This window comes from Rissa tridactyla, chromosome 2 (assembly GCF_028500815.1).
Source record: "Rissa tridactyla isolate bRisTri1 chromosome 2, bRisTri1.patW.cur.20221130, whole genome shotgun sequence".
NCBI lineage: Eukaryota > Metazoa > Chordata > Aves > Charadriiformes > Laridae > Rissa > Rissa tridactyla.
In genome coordinates, this window is record NC_071467.1 from 122,122,630 (window position 1) to 122,143,409 (window position 20,780).

General features: G+C 40.7%; 1 protein-coding gene across 2 annotated transcripts in view; it reads left to right on the forward strand.

The window, feature by feature from the left end:
- Positions 1-587: 587 nt before the first annotated feature.
- Positions 588-20,780, forward strand: part of ABHD5 (abhydrolase domain containing 5, lysophosphatidic acid acyltransferase) — a 29,612-nt gene continuing 9,419 nt past the window's right edge. The window contains exons 1-3 of one of the 2 annotated variants that reach the window (XM_054191365.1): positions 588-1,004; positions 18,477-18,562; positions 18,845-19,217. In XM_054191365.1, the coding sequence (XP_054047340.1) occupies positions 604-1,004; positions 18,477-18,562; positions 18,845-19,217 (860 nt within the window). In that variant the 5' untranslated portion in view covers positions 588-603. Of the gene's footprint in view, positions 1,005-18,157; positions 18,357-18,476; positions 18,563-18,844; positions 19,218-20,780 lie in introns of those variants that run through there. The other variant, XM_054191366.1, reaches the window with a different exon arrangement.

A 20,780-nucleotide genomic window follows, 5' to 3' on the forward strand; every position in this document is an offset into this window, starting at 1 on the left:
CATTGTGTAATCTCAACAATCTCTGTTGTTAAAATTGCAGAATGGTTTTAGCTGAGAATAATTTCAGCTATTACCAAATTAATCTTATGCCTTTTCTGAAATCAAAGGATTTCAGAAACCAAAAAAACCCAATAATCCATCTTACATCTGTTTTTCTAAAGCACTTCAGCTCAGTGGCAAAATTCAGAAGAAATGCCAGGCTTGGAAGCACCTCGCCACTCCTCCCACTCGTTGCACCTTGCTGATGTATTTCAATTAAAGTTTGTTGATCGTTCAATACGAAGGCAGCCCTTACGCGGCTGAATAACAACGCACCCTATGTCGTGAGGCCAAATACTGCCCAAAACACGCACGTCCCTTTCCCCCAGCACTCTCCTCCCCACGGGCACGGCTGCGCTTGGGCCTTTCAAAACACTCGAAAATTAAAATCGCAATAAGCGTTCCACTCGTAATCACCTTAGGGACAGGTAATATTTACGTTGCGTCCAGAGCCCCTAATTTGCTTCTTAGGTGTGAAACAAACACGAACTCCCACCCCGAACACCCGGTGCTGCCTGCCGCCGCCGCCGCCTCGGCGGGCCCTGCTCGCGGACCGCCGCAGCCATGTTGGGCTCCTGCCGCCTCTCCCGCTTCACCTGTCACCTGCCTGCCGGCACGCGGGCTTTGACACCTCTCCGACGCCACCGGGGCTCGCTCCCGCCGGCTGTTACGCCGTGCGTTACGCCGTCCCCTCGGCCCCGCACGCCGCCAACGGCCGCTCGGCGGCGCGCAGGCGGCGGTTGGCACCGCCCGCTCCGCTCTGTGGCGTGGGCGGCCGCCGCCGGCGTGACGCAGGCGACGGGCGGGCAGGCGGGAGGGAGGAGCGAGCCCGTGATGGCCGGTCCCGCCGCCGTCGCGCTGTCCTTCTGTGTGCTGCCGGCCGCCGCCACCCTGCCGCTGCCAGCTGCCGGCCGCCGCGCCGCCGTCGCCGCCGCCATGGCCGAGGAGGAGACCCCCAGCGAAGGGTGAGTGGAGCGGGCCCGGGGTGACCCTCGGCCGCGGTGGGGTCCCGCCTCCCCGAGCGGCCCGCCGGGGTCTGGTGCGGCCGCCCCGCCTGTCCCTGCGCGCTCCTGCATCGCCTCTCGAGTGCTCCCGCCGCCTGCGGGCGGGCTGTCTGCCATTTTTTTGCTGCCGCACACAGACGCCTTCCTGCTGTGGCTCCCTCCTGTGTGTGCAGATGCCTCCCGCCCGGGCCGGCTCCCGGGAGGTTTTGGCACCAGCTCCGTGCAAGCCCCGCGTCCCCGCTGCTTCGCCTGCTGCCTGCGAGCTTCCCGGCCCAGCTGTTCTAATTGCACACCTGCCTACATGTATGCATAGGCATTTCGCTATCTTCTTTGCTTTGGCGTATGTACACACTCTTATCGCCATCGTTCCTTTGTATGTATCCCAGCGTGCACACGTCTGTATGTGCTGCTGCCACAGCTTTTTGCGTGCCTTTACGACTTCACCTGTACATACAAATCTTCTCATTCCATCCCTTCTATACGTTCACTTAGATGTAGAGCAGGCAGTAAGGCTTGGCAGCCTCTCTGCCACTGTGTCATCATTCTTCTGTGTAATGCTTGATACAAGTAAGAGATGAGGGCACGTCTTTAAATTAAAAACATATATGCTGTTGCTCTGTCTTTTTTCTAGTACTGTATGCCTACCTCGTCTCCAGCTCTCTCTGCTAACCTTTTCTTTCCTTTCACTATCCCAAGGCATTCACATCTACCATAATAAGTCATCTGGCATAAACTATGCCTTCTCCTCCTCCTGCCCCTGTTCTTAACATAAATCTGTAATATTTGTTTGTAACTACTTACTCCCACCCTCAATATATGCCTTTGTTATAGCTACTAATTGCGCTTCTGCCTGAAATTACATAGTTCTGCACTATATCTTTTGTCTGTGTACATTCAGATGGTTCTATACTAACCAAGTTATTGATCAGTGGTCTGCTTTTCTTCCATTCACATATTCTTTACTCATGTGTGTCTTCTCATACCTTGTCTTTCAGTGTATGTTTTATTTCTCATTGTACACTTCAGTTTCCGGTACAGACATGTTCTTATCCCTTCCATTGCCCACAAATATATTGTCTGCCCTTCTTTATTCCACTGTAGAATAATGCAGTCATCCCATCTCTGTCTCTGTTCACCAAACATACTTAATACGTCAGCTGGTCACTTATCTCCCAGTTTGTTCCACCGTATTTTATGATTCTAGTCTAAAAAATACTCTGTCAGGAGATATCTAGCTGTGCTCTACTCATATGTGTGCTTTATCCCCTCTGTCAGATGTGTAAATGTGCTTTGTGTGTGCTGTTTGCATGAATTTTTCCTATTTCTCCATCCTTTAAATATCAGGTGGTGTATCTCATTGCTGATTGCCTGGCCCTCAAAAACTCATTTCTTGACTTTTCTTCTCCATCTCTCTTCTCTCGTAATTATGTCTTGTGTTATTTTGAGAAACTCCACTTAAAATTCTTTAGCTACTTGCGTGAAAATCATGCGGTGCATTCATGATTTCACGTCAAGGATGCACTATTTGCATGTTGTCATGTTATGTGTCTGTTCTGTTATCTTCTAAAACTACCTGCATCTCAGTCTTGTTCTCTTTTTAGTCCCTTTCCCAACTTCTGCCTTTGTTGTTTCATTGTACATATTTTGCTGCTCTGCCAGTTCAATCTGACCAGAAGTGGACTAACCCATCTTTTCCAAACTGCCTGTTACACCTTCATCACCATATATACAGAGCATTCTCTTTTCAAGTATAAACTTCAAAGGCTTCCCTTTCAAAGCACTGTGCAGTTTCCTCCACTCTGTAACTCTGTGCTCTTCTCCTCTACTCAAACTTAAAATAGCTTTTCAAAATAGTCTTCCCTCCCTACCCTGCCTTCTGCAACATTACCCGTGTGAAACTCCAGTCCCTGTCTTTGTTCTGTGTTCTTTCTGACCCGTTCACATTCATAAAATACACGTCATTTGTCAAGCCTCTTGTTCATGTTTTATGGGTTTTATAAGTAAGAGTCTTAAAATAGCTTTGCCTCAGCCTGTTTTGTTTGCATGTTCATACAGCGCATTAGCCTGAACTGTATTAGCTGTCTGGTTTGATCACGCAGAGTGCTGAGTGCTGCTGAGACTGCGCCAAGCGTCCTCAGCTTCAGTAGCCTGTCAGGATTGCAGGATCGTATTGCTAGATGACCTGGACATAGCGTTAGGAATCGTAGCCTAAATTTTGAAAAGGATTATGACAAATTCCTCACCATGGTTTACTCAGCTGGGTAGCTTTCAAAGGGGGTTGATTTTCAGGACATTCTCAGCATCCCTGTGCTGAACAATCAGGCCATGGGATGTGAAGCCTTTCAGAGTAAGCCTCCGAATTCACTAAAGACCTCTAAGAACAAAATCTCATCCTTCTTTTCCAATAATTCAGAAAGTGCATTAGCTTTGGTGAAATGTTAGTGCTCCAAGTTGTTAGTGCTTTTATTAGTCTGTTTCTAACAATAGTCAAAATTAGCACTTCCTCATCCTTTGAAGTTGAGCAAAGCTTGGTACCCAGAGGAAATATGTTAAATATTTTTTTTATTTAAAACTCCATGGCAGTGAGAGGAAGAGTTACGATATACCATCAAAAAACCCTAGATTAAATTGTGACAGGTGTATATAAAGAATAAATATGAAGTTTACTTTATCCGCTTTGAAAAAAATAGCATGACTCAACTTGTTATGCAACACACTCAGTTTGTCGCAATCTGGTAACTGTGTAAAGCGAAGTGAAAACGGAATAGCAGCGGCTCAGTTACTTTCGAGACGATCTCAGCTGAAAGATATTCCTGACATTGTCCTAACTTTGAATGAGACGATTAACTAAACAAATGTTTTAGTATTCATCATGGAAGTGATAGCTTGGTTAACATGTTGCCTGCTAAAGATTTCCAAACCTCTTCACAGCCTTGGACCTTCTCTGCATAAGTTTTAGACGTAGACTTCCACCTGTGAGGCACAGAGCCTAGCATAAGCCTTTTGCCAGTATTGAATTCACTTATACTCACTCTGGATTCAGCAGGACTGCTTATGGCATGTCATGGCTTGTCGTATAACTAGGAATAGCAGCTCCAAAATGTGTGTATATATATGGAAAAAAATCCCAGAAACAGAATTCTGTGGTTTTTTCCCCCCTCTGAGATTAGTGCAATAGCTTTCTTTAAAACAAAAATTTTATGGGATCTGCATTTACAAGCCTACATCAAATTGCTTGTAAGGGGCCTGTAGTCTCACAGAATAATGGCTTGGAGTAGTAGGTAAAAACATGTATGGCCACACCAGTAATCACAATTTGTTTGGCATTATCCTTCAAGCTTGTTTGTATTACAGAATTCTGTATATAGTTTAGAAGTGAACTGTTTGATTAATAAAAGGGTTAGTTTATTAGGCGCAATAGAGCCTATGTCTGCCTCTTAGTAGGATGATTCATGGGGATATCGTAGTGGTATGAAGGGACACTCTCAAGTCAAAATTTTTGCTTGATTTTTTTGTTTTTTACCTCATTTAAGTTTTAAAGAAAACCAAGTGGGTAGACTGCTGAAAGCAGGTTCCTGCTTACTTTTCTTCATGGAAGGAGACTATTTCTAAGGGCCTTTCGTATAGCGCAGATGACTGACAGCAGATCTGGTATCTACAACTTGCATTTTTAAAGAGCGAGTGAGACATAACTTCAGTGTGGTGAGCACATGTGGGAAAGGGTTAAAGGACATTTCCTTCCTCTTTTCTGATACTGTCTTTTTCGACAGCAGGGTTGTGTTGGTCGTAGCTTCAGTGCTTAACGCCTTTTGTGTTGTATGCATGTGCTCATCTGAAAGCATATATACAAGCAGGTTTTCAGGCAGTTGTAGGACTGTTTCTAACAGTTTTCCTGTTTTTCTGTGAATTTGGGAAGGGAAGGCCTATGTTCATCAGGAAGGTCTCTCTTGTTTCTTGATCAGGAAGATCAATGTAATACTCAAGGGAGAGAGGGAAAGATGGTAAAATATGACAGGGGATGTCTTCTCATTCCAGTGGCAGAAAAAAGATGGTCATAGCCCTGTCCACAAACAAGGAAGAATCTCATCTAAATGCCCCCATGAGAGGCTTGATTAAACGCTGTAGGGGATAGAACTGTAATGTTCAGCTTTGCCTGGCTGGCAACCGTAGGCAAACATTATGGAAAAATGTTTAAAAAAAAAAAAAAATTGCAGTGAGTGTATCGAAGTAGATGATCTGTTCAGCTCTTTTTACTTGATTTTGGCTCCTCTTTGAATTCGCTTGCTTATTCGATATTCCTCAACTCATGTTTAGGACAGAGATTTAGAGAAGAGTTTTCTCTTTGTTATTTTTTTTTTTTTCATTTGCTTCACCCATTTCGTACTGATCCTCCATGGTTATACGTGACATACATACTTTTACGAAGGGAATTTTTAGATTTCAGTGAGACCCATTTATACATTTACTTATCGTTTTTCAAGTTCCCTCAGCTTAGCAGGAAATTAGGTGACAGGGCTGATGGCAAGGAGTTGCCAAAGGACCACAGCCTTGGTCAAGACCTTTTCATGAGGTGACAGTGACGCCCCTGGACCTTATTTCACAGTTTAAAAATAAGTAAAATTGGAAAGTTACATATATTTAATTTATAATTCATCAAGTATGTTTGTGATCTTTCAGAGAATTCTTTAGTATTTCATAGTTCTTTGTGGAAACAGCCTTAAGAAACATCATCTAGGGGTCTGAATGTCACAGGCTGTACATGTCTAGGCTGAAAGGTTTTCTCCTCCACTCTTTCTGAAACTTGCTTTTATTATTAGATGATAGGAGGAGAGGCCGCACTGATGTGCCCCAGTGGGCTGCGGGAGGTCTCCCTCTCTTTCTGAGCAGCAGTGCATCCTCTCAGTTGCTCCTTTCCAGTGGCCTGTGGAAATGCTGGTTGCCACCTTCGGTGAAGCAGCATTCAAGTGCGTGGTTTACACTGCCACCACTGGGCCTGCAGCTGATCCCAGAGTTTGGGTGTGCTACATGTGCTTCGTGCTTTGTGGATGCAGTAAATGGACATAAATTTTTATGGAAACTGTCATGAGAGAACAGACGCTTTCAGTGTTTGGCCTGAAGGTTTCCTCTGCCTCCTGTAGAAGGTCCCGCTCTCCTTTGGCAATTACCTGGCCAAGTCATCTGCTATGACTGAAATCCCCCATAAAAAAAACCTGACTAGAGTATCAGCCATCCAGATCAAGTCCTTAAAAAAAATAATATGAGAAGCAGAGGGAGGAAGATAGTAATTATGCAGTAATTTTAAATTTATGTTTAGGATGTTACTGACAGGGGGTAAGGCAGGTTGAAGAGGCAGCATTAGAAAATCTGCTACTAATTGTGTGGGTGAAGTGGAAACTTTCCAAGTATCAGGCAAAGACTACTACAAAAATTGCCAAAGTAGGATTAGGGTACCTGGGGGGGGGGTGGGGGTGGGGTTGTAGCCCCTGTGGAAATTAAAGCGGAGTCACAAATCCAGAGGGGCAATAGCTATGGGGTTACTGCTGGGGTTGCCAAAGTATTGGTGACTGTGGATCATTGGAGAATGCAAACTTCAACAAGGTATTGCATGCCTTTGGGCATATTCTAGGTTTTTTAGAGCCTGCTAGGGGGCTGGCTAGGCCCAGCCAGAGACCTGCCCTTCCAAAAGGGGCATTTTTTGTGCCAGGAGGATGTCTGACTTTTCTGAACTTTTATGGGAGAATCTGAACAACTTTCCCAACTGATAAGTTATTAAAGCATCTTTTCTCTTCCCTCTTACATAGTGGTTTATTAACATTGCATGTTGAGGAAACTTTGATTCGCATGTTTCATAACTTTTGAGTATTTACTTGCAACTCTGACATTCTTTCAGGGTAGGTTTTTGTACATGATTTGTACTTACAGCCAGAGAGAAGAGGGCATGGGAGGAAAGGTGGGTGTCTGCATTTCATTGGCTCTGATAGACCTAGATGAGAAGCTGAACAGCGGGAGAGAGGTCAGTGGAGAAGAGAGGTTTGTGAGTCAGTGAAGCTGCGTAAGGGAATGAGGTCAGTCTGCAATAAGGTTAAGAGGGTAAAAGACGAGGATTTTAAGTGTCACCGAGAAAACATAGTGAGGAAAGGTGGAGGAGGAAGGTGCTCTGTTGAGTTGTAATAGAAAACTCAGGATCATAGGAGACTAGAAGGGAGGGGAAGACACAGGCATAAAAACGCATTCTGTAACAAAAGATGCAAGCGTGCCTGTTGCCATTGAGAGAGTCCACTCACATATTGAAGTGAGGAAGAGAAGGGTATTGCAATGAGAAAAAAAAGAAATGGGGTGGGTTAGTGCTAGCAGACCATTGTACATTTTTTTTTCTTCGTTGCATTTAGTGTCATACTGACACTAAAGGCTTATTAATTGTATCATACCTTTCTATAAGGGGACATTTGATGCAATGGCTCTTTAGACCAATTTAACTTCTTACCTGTTCTTAAGACTACTTAAACTTCCTTGACATCTAAAGCATTTGTAGCGTAGGCATGTACACAAAACAGTCTGTTATGAAAAGGCTTGCACGCTTTGTAGGTTTTCCAAGAAGTGGAAATGAGCCTGGGTAGCCCACAACGTTGAATACCAGTTCCTGAAGTTTGACATAGGTAGATGTTAGTCATCATAGCTAACAATGATAAAGGAACACAAAGTAGAAACTGTTCTAGTGATATGCAGTACAACAGCCTGTCTTCAGTGCATGTTCACACTTGAATATGAGCGGGGTCTGTTTATAGCATGTTTGGAGCTAAGGGAAATAATCATGTGCTTCAGATAGTCTTTTGTCTGTGTTCTTATGTGACCCCTTACAGAAAAATGAGAACATCCATCTCCTGTTTGAGTTGTGACCTAAATTCTGCGTAATACACTATGGACTATAAGCAAAAGATAAGTGGGGTAGAGTGTAGGTGGGCAATGGTGCAGATTTGAGAGGTGCCTGTTACGCGTGTGTTCTGTTCTTGTCCTGTTTGATGGCATTTGGGGACAGTCTGAAATGTGGCCCTCTGTCATGGGAGGTGTGAAAAGGCTGACAGGTAAGTTTTAAGCAAGGCTGAGGTTGTGCAGTATGGGAAGGGCAGCAGGAGTGCATCAGTAGGTGGGTGGATAAGATGAAAGTAGTAGAAAGTTATGTAACATCTGAAGGACACCAAGAGGAAATTTTCATTTTCTTTATTTTAATTATGCTTCACAAATTCTTAATGCGATGTGCAATGCTTTGTTGGTAAAAACATTTAACACCTGTGGCAATGCCAGGTTCTATCAGATGTGAGTTTACAGTGGAGGAAGCAGAGGGATGTAGGTCCTCGGTGGTACCTAACCTGTGTGTGCCACATGTTATCTCTGTCACAGGGCTGAGTAGTTTTAGTGGGACTGTGCAGCTCCCCCCTTTCCTCTCCTCTGCATCATTATTTCTGTATTCTGTATTTTTCCATACCTGGTCTGTAGTTGCCAATATGATTTTTCTCTATAGATTGTGTTTTATTTTAGCTCTTAAATCAAAATATAAAATTTTAGTTCTTAGAAGAGATGGAAGGAAGTAACAGAGGGCTTGCTTAGCTGGTTACTGTTAGCAGTTGGTGAAACATAAAGTTTTTAAGGGGAAATGCCTGTATGTTAGAGAGTGTGTTGTATGTTAGGGAGGAGCACCTCACCACGAGAACAACATGGACCTGTTGGAACAGGTCCAGCAGAGGGTCATGAAGATGATCAGAGGGCTGGAGCACCTCTCCTATGAGGACAGGCTGAGAGAGTTGGGGTTGTTCAGCCTGCAGAAGAGAAGGCTCCAGGGAGACCTTATAGCAGCCTTCCAGTACCTGAAGGAGGCCTACAGGAAGGATGGGGAGGGACTCTTTGTTAGGGAGTGTAGTGATAGGACACAGGGTAACGGCCTCAAATTGAAAGAGGGTAGATTTAGATTGGATATCAGGAGGAAATTCTTTCCTGTAAGGGTGGTGAGGCACTGGAACAGGTTGCCCAAAGAAGCTGTGGATGCCCCATCCCTGGAGGTGTTCAAGGCCAGGCTGGATGGGGCTTTGAGCAGCCTGGTCTAGTGGGAGGTGTCCCTGCCCATGGCAGGGGGTTGGAACTAGATGATTTTTAAGGTCCCTTCCAACCCGAACCATTCTGTGATTCTGTGAAAGCTTGTTAGAAGTAATTAGTTCCCCATTCTGTAGTAGATTTGTGGACTGACTTTTACCTGACCGTGGAGAACTTCATGATGTTTGAAGGATGGTCGGACACTGCCCTTGTTTGTAGATTTGGAACCTATATAGCAGTGAACAGTAATAGGAATAACTGTATGACCACATGCATGGTTTCTTCTTTATTGCAGACATGCTTAATGGTTTCTTGCATTGGGTGCTAACACAGCTACTTTGTAAGCAGTATGAGCATTACAGTTTGCAGCCTTGGGTGGCAGCCCACAGATAAACTTCATTCTTGTCGTATGTAACAAAAAAGTGCATGCCCTGAAATAGACGCCTTTGGGTATAATTAGAAAGGGGATGGAAGCAATGACACAAACATATAAAACAGATACATATGGATTAAAAAAAAAATGAATGTCAATACTGGGAGACAGAGAAGAAAATTGGGAGGGGGCCACAATGATCCAAGGTATACAGCAACACGTACCTATGGCTGAGGTTCAACATGGGAGGGAGCAAAAATGTAGGTCCTCTCCACTGCCTGAATGCATGGGTTGCTCGAATGAATTTAAATAACACTGTAAACTTCAGTATCACTAAAATAGCCAGAAAATGCTCATTGGTTGTGGATTCACATTCATTATTTACATTCTCAGGTTAATTTTGGTAAGTGATAGTTCTCTGTAGCAGTGTTAATGTAAATAGAGACAGTAATAAAATTTGCTTCTGAATTTTTACATTAATTCTGATGTCGAATGTTCTGAATACAGAGTTCAAGATGCAGTAAGTACATAAGGAATGCATTGTTTTTACCTCTGACCTAGTGTAGCAATATTCAGCAATAACCTATCGTGGGCTTTTTGTTGGAATGGGGCTGATGTACATTACACTTCCTAGAAATATTATGCAGAGGTTTTCAGAACATTCTGTTTTAATATTACTGAAAGTATCCAAGAGTTTCACAACATCTAATTGCATAGAACATCTTGGCTTGAAACTCATCTAAACAGAACTTTATAGGCAGGGTTATAATGTCATCTGGGGAAAAAATTGGTTCCCTTTTTAACCCATTCACAGCAATTTCATACATTTTTTTGTCACCTTATGAAAATGGTAAACAGACATTTGCTAAAGGATTGAGGTTTTTTGTTCCCATACCATATTCTTAATTCTTGCTTCTGGGCCTTGCCTCTTTAGTGTGCTCTTCAAGGTCTTTCCCTGAGGATTACAACATTTTTGGTCTTTTCATGCAGTGATTATGAAGTGGAACATGGAATATTTGTCTTCTCCTGATGTTTGTCTATAGCTGCCAGAGCCTAATTTTTGTCCTAGAAACATCATTCAAATTGTTGTGGTTTACTAGATCTGACTTCTATTGTACATGCAGAAGCTCTGCCCCTGGATATACAGCCTTTGCAATAACAGTTACTGTACATAGATTGTATATGCTTGAATGATTCTGACTGTATTTGTTATTCTCAGAAAGCTGAAGCGCAAAAGAACATGCTGCACTTTGGGGGCAGGAATGAAGGACTGCAAGGACTCCTAAAATCGGTTATGCTCTTGAAGTTGTCATGAAACCATATCCTGAGCCTTGTTCCTGAGACATCGCTGCCCAGTTAAATACAGACTGACTGAGGGTGTGATTATACGTTACTGTCTGTCAGTGGCAGCTCTGACTTAAAAGCTTGCTGTCCTCCACCTTTCTGCACTAGTCTTTTTTTCCACCTTGTTAGCCTGTAGGTTTGTTGATTAACCGTTTGCCTTCTCTGTCACCTGGGTCTCCATCATTATCTGGTTTAAAATGTAGTTTCTTTTAAAGCTGAATTATTTCACAAATCTGACGGAGAGCAACCACAAAAATAGTTGAACTGTCAAAATGGAGGGAATAGTAAGGTTTTAGATCTGATCTGATCTGCTGTAGTGAGGATGGCCTGAGATTCAGGCATCACGTCACTCGGTTTACCACATACTGATACCAGCAGGAATAAAAATGCAGAAGTAGGGTGCTTCTCAGAGTCGGACTAACGCACGGACTTTTCTGTGTGTTTTATCTTATTTTAAAAATTGTCTTTCCTTGACTTTACGGACTAACACTGAATATTAACCGTAGTGAACTATTTGTGGCAAAGGTTTAAGTCTAATATGTATTTGCTGCATCTTTTTCTTAGTTTCATGCAGAGTGTGTTGCTTTCACACGATAAACATATTTTCCTAATTTCCTAAACTTTACAAATTTAATTAGGAAATTGGAGTTCTCTTTCGTGCTAATCAGTGATACATTCTCTCATTTTCAATTAAATGTGCTTTGTTTTGTAGTTTTTACTTCATTTTATAATTAATAAAATCTCACTGTTATATTCCTACATATTCTTTGAACAGAATCTAGGTCTTTAAGAATTTATTTTATTTACTTCTTTATATTAAAACTTTCTCCACCCCAACTTTCTCTGTCATAGCAAGATTTCTGCTTTGCCTAAATTAGTACCAACCCTAAATGTGTAATTTTCTTGGATTTTAAATTATTGCAGTTGTTAAAATGTTAAGAGACTACTGGATTATCTGAAATGATATAGAAGAACTTGAACCTGTTCATAATACTAAATCCACAATGATTAAGTGACATCCTAATTTTAGTGGTACTACCTTATGCATTTTAAATTTATGACTATTAGTCATTTAATACTGTGTTGCCAAACAAGAATGTTATCAAATTTGATACAGAGATACGTGGTTCCAATATATAATAATTTTAAAACTTCCTTGAGTTGGAAATAGTTCCCACTTTTGTATCTCCTCAAGTTTATTTTTCCATTTACTGGAGTTTTAGAAACATGTTTTCTTGTTCTTTCACACAGTAGTTTGAAATAGGTTTATTGCATATTTTTTTTCCCAGTGATTTGTTAAACATCCTAGAGAAAAACATTTAAACATTCAAGAGAAATTCTTCTGGGAGTAAATAGACAACAAGATGGAACTTGGATACAATGAATGTTGGAAAGAAAAATATTTTTCTTTACTTAAATAGTAGGTTTTTTGTAATGATAGTGTTGCTAGTAAACGTTAATAAAGAAGCATTAATTCTTGCCATAATCAGTCATGTGACCAACACTCAGTATTCTGGTGTTGCAAGCCATTAAATTAATGAAATCAGAAAGGAAAAGTGTATTATAACTTAAATGTATCTTGGACATAATCAGACAGATGTAAACATGTACTTTTCTCTGGCATTTTGACACACAAAGTCCTATTTGATTGTGTCATCCTTGACTGTTTCTTTTGCTTTGTATTGTTTCAGGTTATTACTGTAAAGTTGAAATTTAGTAACCAAAAATAGAATTTGCTCTGAAAACTTGGTGGTGTTGACAATGGAATAAACCACTCTTAGGCTTTGTGTAAATTACTGCTGATGCTGAGGAAAATGCAGAAAACATTCAGTAAATAGACTTATTTCTACGGTTCCTCTTAAAAAAAAAAAAAAAAAAAAAAAAAAAGCAGCTAATGAAAAGGGGAAAAGGGTATCTCTGGTTCTTTCACTCAAGGATCCATCCATACAAAATCCTATGTTAACTATAGAATGTCCTTAGAGCATTAGAGTAAAGCAGTTTACTTTTAAAATTGGCCCTTTGCTCTAAATTTGGTATGTTGACCTCTTGGCCATTATGAATACCTGATGCTCCTTTTCACTCCTCCTGTTTTGCCCATTCTTAGTCTTTCTGTAACAATTGAAAGGGTTGAGTAAGTTGCTTTTCCTTGTTGGCGGTTGCTCCATTCTTTTAATTACTGATCTCTTTTGGCTGTTACTTATGGATTAATGATAATATTTAAGTATTTAGGGTTTGTTTTGGTAAAACACTGAGCACTATAACCTCAATTCAGCAAAACACTTAAATAGATGACTTGTTTCACTGAAGTACAATGCTTAAGTGTTTTTACGTGGTGGAGTTACATGAGACCTTAGAAGAGTAAGCCTTATGATGCTTATCGTATTTAGATTTCAACACATTGACAGTTCTGAATTCCTTTGCTAGCATAGTACTTCAAAAATACCTCATGCGGAAACAAGATGGGAGAGTCTGAGCAGTCTTTCCATTAGCTTACCCTTGTTTTGCTGTTATAGTGCAAGATGCTCTGTGGGGCTAGCTCAACCTGATGGATGTTCATAACCACCATGCCAGCTGGATGGCCCTGAAAATCACAATGCCATTCCGCTTGGTGGCGGGCAGAAACAGTACAACAAATTCTCTGCATTAATTTGATTTTTCTTTCATTCCTTATAAATAGCTGGAATTAGTTCTGAGAGTCAGGAGAGGAGAAGGTTAGGGGTTTTTGAAAAATCAGCTTGATTGTAATAAGATTTAAGGGTAAAGTTTGAAATGTTTTACCAGTGATTTCACTCTGTGTTTCAGCTTTGTAAGTTCTTGAGCTAAAACCCTAGCTTGGTAGTTTGCAACACTGTCTGCAAAAATTAAATTAAAAATATGAAATATGTTCATTTGCTGAGAACAAGACAAAACCAGATACACAGCTCTGTTGCTCGTGCATTCAGTTACATTCCCGTAATCCTTTGCTTGTGAGTTATTGTGTAATTCTTGTACACCCCGAGCTCTGGTTTCCATACTGATGTCATTTTTAAGTCCAAATAATCTTCGTGACAGGAAAGTCTACTCTCCGCACTTCTGTCACTAATGCATGTTTCAGCACCTGTTTCTTGGTCTATATTGGGAGTTTTGGTTACCTTACTAACCTCAAAATTCTTGGTGGAAAGACGATTTTTGTATTCAGTATTGTAGGAAGATCTCTGCGTCTCCTGTCTTGGTGGGTCAGCAATTTTTGACAAATCATCATGTAGCAAATGGCGTTGCTTTCATTTACTCTGATTTAGTGGAGTTCTGTTGCTTGTAGGTGTTCTTGTTTTGCTTTTTGGCCAAACAGGCTTTGCATAGATTATTACAGCTAGCTGTGCAATGGTGGTGTACATGGGAAAATAACCTCTGTTGAATGATTTTAAGCTTAATACATCTTGTAAGCCATGCATTCATATAACTCTAATGTAAGTTAATTGTAAGCTTGAAAAGTAAGAGAATGAGCTCCATGTCTGTACATTTATATCTCCTAGATGGAGTTATAAGCAACTTCTGTTGAACATTTGTTGAACGTCTTTATATGGTAGAGCTTCATTTTCTAAATCCACATTATGAGCCAGAAATCAGATAGACTGTTCAGCTGTTTGAGTGCATACGACAGTGTTACAATAGATGTTTTCAATTCTTCAACGTTACCTAAGCTTTCATGAGCTTTTTGTGGAGTAAGTCAAATTTGTAACTGGCTACAGATCCATTAGTTGTCCTGTATGTAATCAACTCTCACCAAGCTAAATAGGATTAATCTAGCTGACAGAATGGTAGTATCTGAGTTACATATTTGCCACGTTCTTCATCCAATTTGACCTAATTAGTGGAGGTGGATGGGTGGGTCAGGTTCACTATGCCTCTGCCTCTACTTGATTCTCAGTTCTTTTGAAAGTTACCCGTGGGCATTTTAAGCTGTGCTGTCGCAGCAAGTTCTTGGTTCAAATTAACATTCAAGCATCAAAGGAAAAGCAGTGCTAGTTACATTTTACACAATATTCAATTATTCGCTACTCCTTAGATGTGTAAACATAGTACGCATTATATATTTTTAAGTAATTATTTTATTTATTTATTTATTTTTATCCTTCCTTATGCTTGAACCTGGGGAAGCAGGACACTTGCTCCAGCCATCCAACGTGTTAGGTCCTGGCTGGCAGCTTGGCCCCTGTGCATAGTGGTTGCAGCTCCATATTGTCAAATGTCTGCACCTGTGTCCCTTTTGTTTTCATTATTTATTACCGTGTTTAGTCATCGGCATAGGCTACTGATGGTCTCGCTAATCTTTTCGCCTCACACTAATCACCTTGACTTTTTCCATGTCTAAGGCCGTTCAGTGAGTGTGTCCGGGGCTTTCCCTTACCTTCTGTTCTCCTGCCCAAGTCGTGTCACAAGAAGCGTGGAGGACTCTTGGCAGAGAGCGCGAGTTCTTTGAATGCCTGGCAGGTCAGCAGCCCCCCATCTGCTGGCCTCTGATTTTTCCTGCCTCTGGTACTCCACACTTGTTTAGGTGGCTGTGAAAAGCGTAACTGACCCCAAATAGGAGATGCAAGGAAGCATTCTCTGTCATTCTCTGCCCTACTGATTATTGCTTACTTTAGCATGGATGTGCACACTGGTTTATGTTACTGCATGGCCACAAATGAATATACAGGTTAAATTCCACTAGTTATGCGCCTTGGTAATTTGACATGTAACACCCATATGTACAATCAGTATAAAAATGATAGAAATTTGGGCTGTCAGTTGCCAGATTTATTTCACGCTTTCTGATATAGGGAGCAGCTAAGACAAATGGATTTCTTAACTCCTCAAAACACAGGATTCACTGTTGAGTTTCTTCTTTGTAAAAAGAGAGGTGGAAACAGAGTGTCTGGGAAGTGGTGGGTGATGAGAGCAGAGTGGAGTCTGCCTCTGCTGGCAGTGGATAGCTCACTTACAATGTGAAACTGCTGCTGAAATCTTTAGTTTTCTTTCATATCTTATCTCCATTGCTGGTGAGCACACTGTCTTGAAAGATCCATTGCTTCTTTTTTGACATTACATAGTTCTTTTAACTTTATGTCACAGAAATGAAAATGATAGGCCATGTAAGCAATTGACATTCTTGCATGCATTTAGAAGACCCATTTAGCACAGATGTACAAAAGAAATGATATGGCCACAGTCTGGTCTTTCAAAGCTATCAGAGAAATGATTCAAATTGATTAAATAGCTGATTGGTCTTCACATGCGAAAAACACCTAGCAATGTGGTAAATCATTTTTGGAGGGGGGCAGACAAAGGGTTAAGTTCTGAATGTAAGTAACAACATACTTTCTTTCTCAAATAACTTTTCTAGAAAGTGATCACTTTTTTGACAGGAAGCCTTCTCCACTTACTCTTTTAGTTTGGCAAGTACAGGATGACAGAATTGCAACCATAATGTTTATTTTAAGCATTTCAGCTTGCTGACTGTATTTTTCAAGCTATAAATGTATGTGATGTCTTCTGAATGAAAATCTCAGTATTTATAAACAGTACTGATAACTAACAAAAGACGGAGCGGGCATCTGTGTTAGAACTTTCCCATTCTGATGCAGTTTTCTAAATATTTTTCCTGAGTATCCAGGTGTCTCCCTAAGACTGGGAAATAAAATTCTGGGACTGTGAACTGTAGATTTCTTTTTTATTTCATTGTGGTTGTATCTCTACACTGTCTTCATGTTAACATATTGCAACTAAACATTTCTGTAAAAAAAAGAAATCTTTAAAGAAGTTTCTTTGCTAAGTCAGTGGTTTTGCCTAGGAGAAACATTTCATATAGTTTTGGCATGGGGGAAATAGTGGCTGGGTTTTGTGCTTCTGACCTAAGAGTTATGAAAATGCCTAGTTGAGCATATAACTAGAAGAAAGCCTGGCTTAAAAGGGTGGTGACATAGCTATTGTTTAATAATTTACCAGAGTAATTCATAACATTGGACACAATTAGTGACAGTATTAAACTCAGATTTCACAGTTATTTGCTGGTGAAATTGCTTTTGGCTTCTGCCATCTTCAGCATCTTTAAAAATCTTACTTTTAAATAAATGCATAGATTAACGTGGCAGCAAAACACTTGGACGCCCATTCCTGTAAGATGCTGAGTTCCTTCATTTCTTAGATTGCATGAGGACATGGCATGGAAGGACACACAACCGTCCTTCCCCATCTCTCAATACAGCATTATAACGATTCCCATGGTCTGGTGGTTTAGGAAGGTTGTTCACAGAACAGCTGGACATCAGTGTGTTTCTCAGAGGAGTAAATAATACTGAGTAGCAGTGGGCATGGGTGATTGGATGATTAATGCTTTCTGATCAGGTATGATTTGTGGCTTTTTTTCCTTGATATCGCCTAAAACGTTTCAATGAATCCGAGTAGTGCTACTTGCGATTGTATTGCACCCCAGAAAACCTTCCATGTTGTATCATAAACTGAAGTCGCTGTGCAACTGGAGTGGCTCAGCCCCTTAAAAAGGTGAGGAAAAGGTCCTTTGGATAAAGAACTTGATGGGCCAAATCTGTAATTTGTTATCCATGTGTACACTCTGAAAAATTGGACATTAATAACCTTACAGTCTTTTAACATTAATTGTTGTACAACTAATACTTTCAGCATTCAGGCCTGAAAATAATATAACTAACTGGAAAACAGTTCAGTGTAGGAAAAAGGTGCTAAAGAAAGTAAGTTGATTGTGAATTTGGTGACCTTATCCTCTTCCCTATGAGGAATGCTGTGGGGTCCTACAGTAGCAGCCTTGCACTGGTAGTCTGAGCATCTTCAAAAACAGGTGAGAGAGGGGAAAAACAGGATTCCATCTTGAAAACAAGGGATAAATTAGCACCCAGGAAGAACTGTACCCAGTTGTTGTGCCCTTTGAAGCGCTGTCAGTGAGGCAATGTCGCTAGCTGAGTCATTCCCCCTGCTCTCACGGTCAAGCTAGTGCTACCAAGACAGTAACTGACAGCTGGAAAAGGAGCTTCTGTTGGGGGAATTGAAATTGCTGGTTTGTTTTCTTCTGGGACTTTGTTTCTAAGTTGGTAATGAAGGCCCTAGGTTTTTGCTTTACTAGAATAAACCTGCTTATTTTCTACTTTTTACATTTATCTAGTGTATGAATCAGTTCAGGTTAGGCTGGCAAGCGCATGGTTTATTGCTTTTTTTGGAAATAGTAGGTTCGTGCAAGGTAATGTGTGTGCAGGCAGACTTCCAAGGGAACTTGAGAGGAGGCTGGAAACCCCAATGATTGTGTTACATATCCTGCCAGGCTTGTCCGGTCGCCTTGAGGGCTGATGTCTCCAGGTTCTCAGAAGAAGCCTGCTCTGACGGAGATAGATCAGAACACCCTGATAAGGAAGCAGTGGAGAAACAGTGCGCTGTTTGAAGAACGCCCCTGATCTTGACACCACTTTATGAAAGTCAGGAGAAAGTGAATTCCCTCCCACTGCAAACTCCTGTCCTGCGTGGTGTGTAGTTGACATGGGTTCTTTTATGAAGAGCAGCAAAAGAAATGTCTTCAAAGCATCAAATGGTGCAAAAAATTGCCATCTTGCTGAAGAAATTTTTATTCTGTATTGCTGTTGTAGGTTAGGATGGTTATTCAGCTGGCTTCCTGCCTGGTGTCCCACATCACTGCTACACCTTAAAGAGGCTGAGGACAAAATGCTAAAATGTAAGTCTGTGGTTTTTAATAAGATTTATAGATATAACTAGATTTTCTATAAATTTGCATTAAATGTAATCAAAGAAGAAGAAGTTTTTAAATGTGGCTTTTACACTGTGATGAATAAAAAGGTTTAGAATTAGATTTTCATTGTTCCTTTATTTAGATATTTGATTGTAGGCTGTCCCCTTTGAAAGGGAACTCTTATTTAAAACAGTGGTTTCCATAGAATGTACTTCATATTTTATCAGGCATGTCTATCAACTTCATTTTTTTCCACTCTTTCTTTAGGTATTGCAAGCACATACAATAAGCGATATGTGTGTATACCTAATGGAAATAAAATATGGACACTGACTTTCTCTCCGGACCTTTCACATAAAACTCCACTTGTTCTCCTGCATGGGTTCGGAGGAGGTGTTGGACTGTGGGCTCTCAATTTTGAAGATCTCTGTGAGAATAGGACCGTTCATGCTTTCGACCTCCTGGGATTTGGACGTAGCAGTAGACCACACTTTGACACTGATGCTCGGGAAGCAGAGAATCAGTTTGTGGAATCCATAGAACAATGGAGAAAGGAGATGGGGTTAGAAAAAATGATTTTACTTGGACACAACCTAGGTGGATTCCTGGCTGCTGCTTACTCATTAAAATACCCATCAAGGTATGTGAAAATAAAGGAATTAAGGAGTTACTTTTCTGTAATTTTAAGGCAGATTTTATTTTATCAAGCTCTTCACAGATTATCTTTAAGTAAATGACTGTGCTGATTTAAACAAACTTGATACTGAATTTTAAACCCAAGGTATTAATTGGATGGTTTGTTTCCAGAGGAATAGAAATAAGTCGATGTGGTAAGCGTGTTTTTCTGTGTATTTTTCTGTACCTCTTTGTTGTTGTTCGGTATCCCCTTGCCATGCAAAATAGCAAAGATTGTATTTATGTGTGAATATTTTGTGGTATCTCCTGATCGAAAATAGGTTTGTGAAGGGAAAATAGGCCTGTTTCTACCAAACTTCCCACTATTATGGATAACATTGAAACTTCTGAATGTAATTCCCCTAGGTAATTTATGCCTATATGCTAGCAGTCGGTCTGGTGCCAGCATGATGATGTAAAAAAGATTTTAGTGACTGTTTGATTTAAATTGTCTGTATGCCACTTCATATTTCTTCTTTGCGAAACAGCCCAGCTGCAGCAGTCCTGTGATTGCATTTCATCAGCATTTTCTGCAGCATGTTGTGGCTAACAGCTAGTCCATTTTTTTCCCCGAAAACTAATAATTTGTCTCTTTTTTTTGATATAGTCTGGTTATATTGCCCCTGGTGAGCTAGGATCCCACCAAGTGAGGGCATTCTGTATAAAAAAGGACATTACTTCTGTTTAGATACACATAGTGGACTCCTGTGAAAAACTGTGAACATAAGTTCAACTTTCCACATCATATATCAGATTCTATATTATACAAAACATATCCTATTCTTTTATAGTCACGTCAATTTATTCCCTATACATTTCTCTATCTCTCATTTGGAGATTTTGAAATAAATTCATACATCATTTTTTCCTAAAAGACTTTGCCTCTTTCTTTGCAAGTGGATGACAGCTGGCGTATGCATCTGGAAATGATGTGTGAAAGTAGGCACGCGTCTCAATTCAGAATTGCATTGAAGAAATGCAGTCCTCTGCTCTAGGGATGTAAACCTGTTCTCGTCTGGGGCATAAAACAACTGTTGGCTAACTGTAGTTAGTTTCTCGTAGGGATCACTTATAAGTTCCTTACCCTTCTAAAGTATCTAAATGCCGCTGTCCTATCCCTGTGGGATTGGGGTATTGTTTCTGCCCCCTGCTGATTTACATCGAAAGTAATGCTTTGTTTTCATGCCTCACTGTGCTTAAGTTGAGGTTAATTAATTTGGGGGTGTTTCAGTTTGTGCTCTCACATTACTAATGTTTCTCTGAAGTTAAACTAACACCATCAAATTAGCAAATTGACTGGTAGGATCTTAAGACAGCATTGAATCAAGTGATAAATATAGCATGGCTTTCAACCAGATTATCTAACAGTGCATTAGAGGCTTAAGGGATTCTGGATACATATTGTTAGGAAAGTAGATCTGTTTCTCCAAGCTTAGGTGATCTGTTAATTTACTATGTTGTACCAAAGTTGTTCATGAGACATCTGAGGTTACGAATCCAAAAAGGTTCCCATTTAGAATATTCTCAG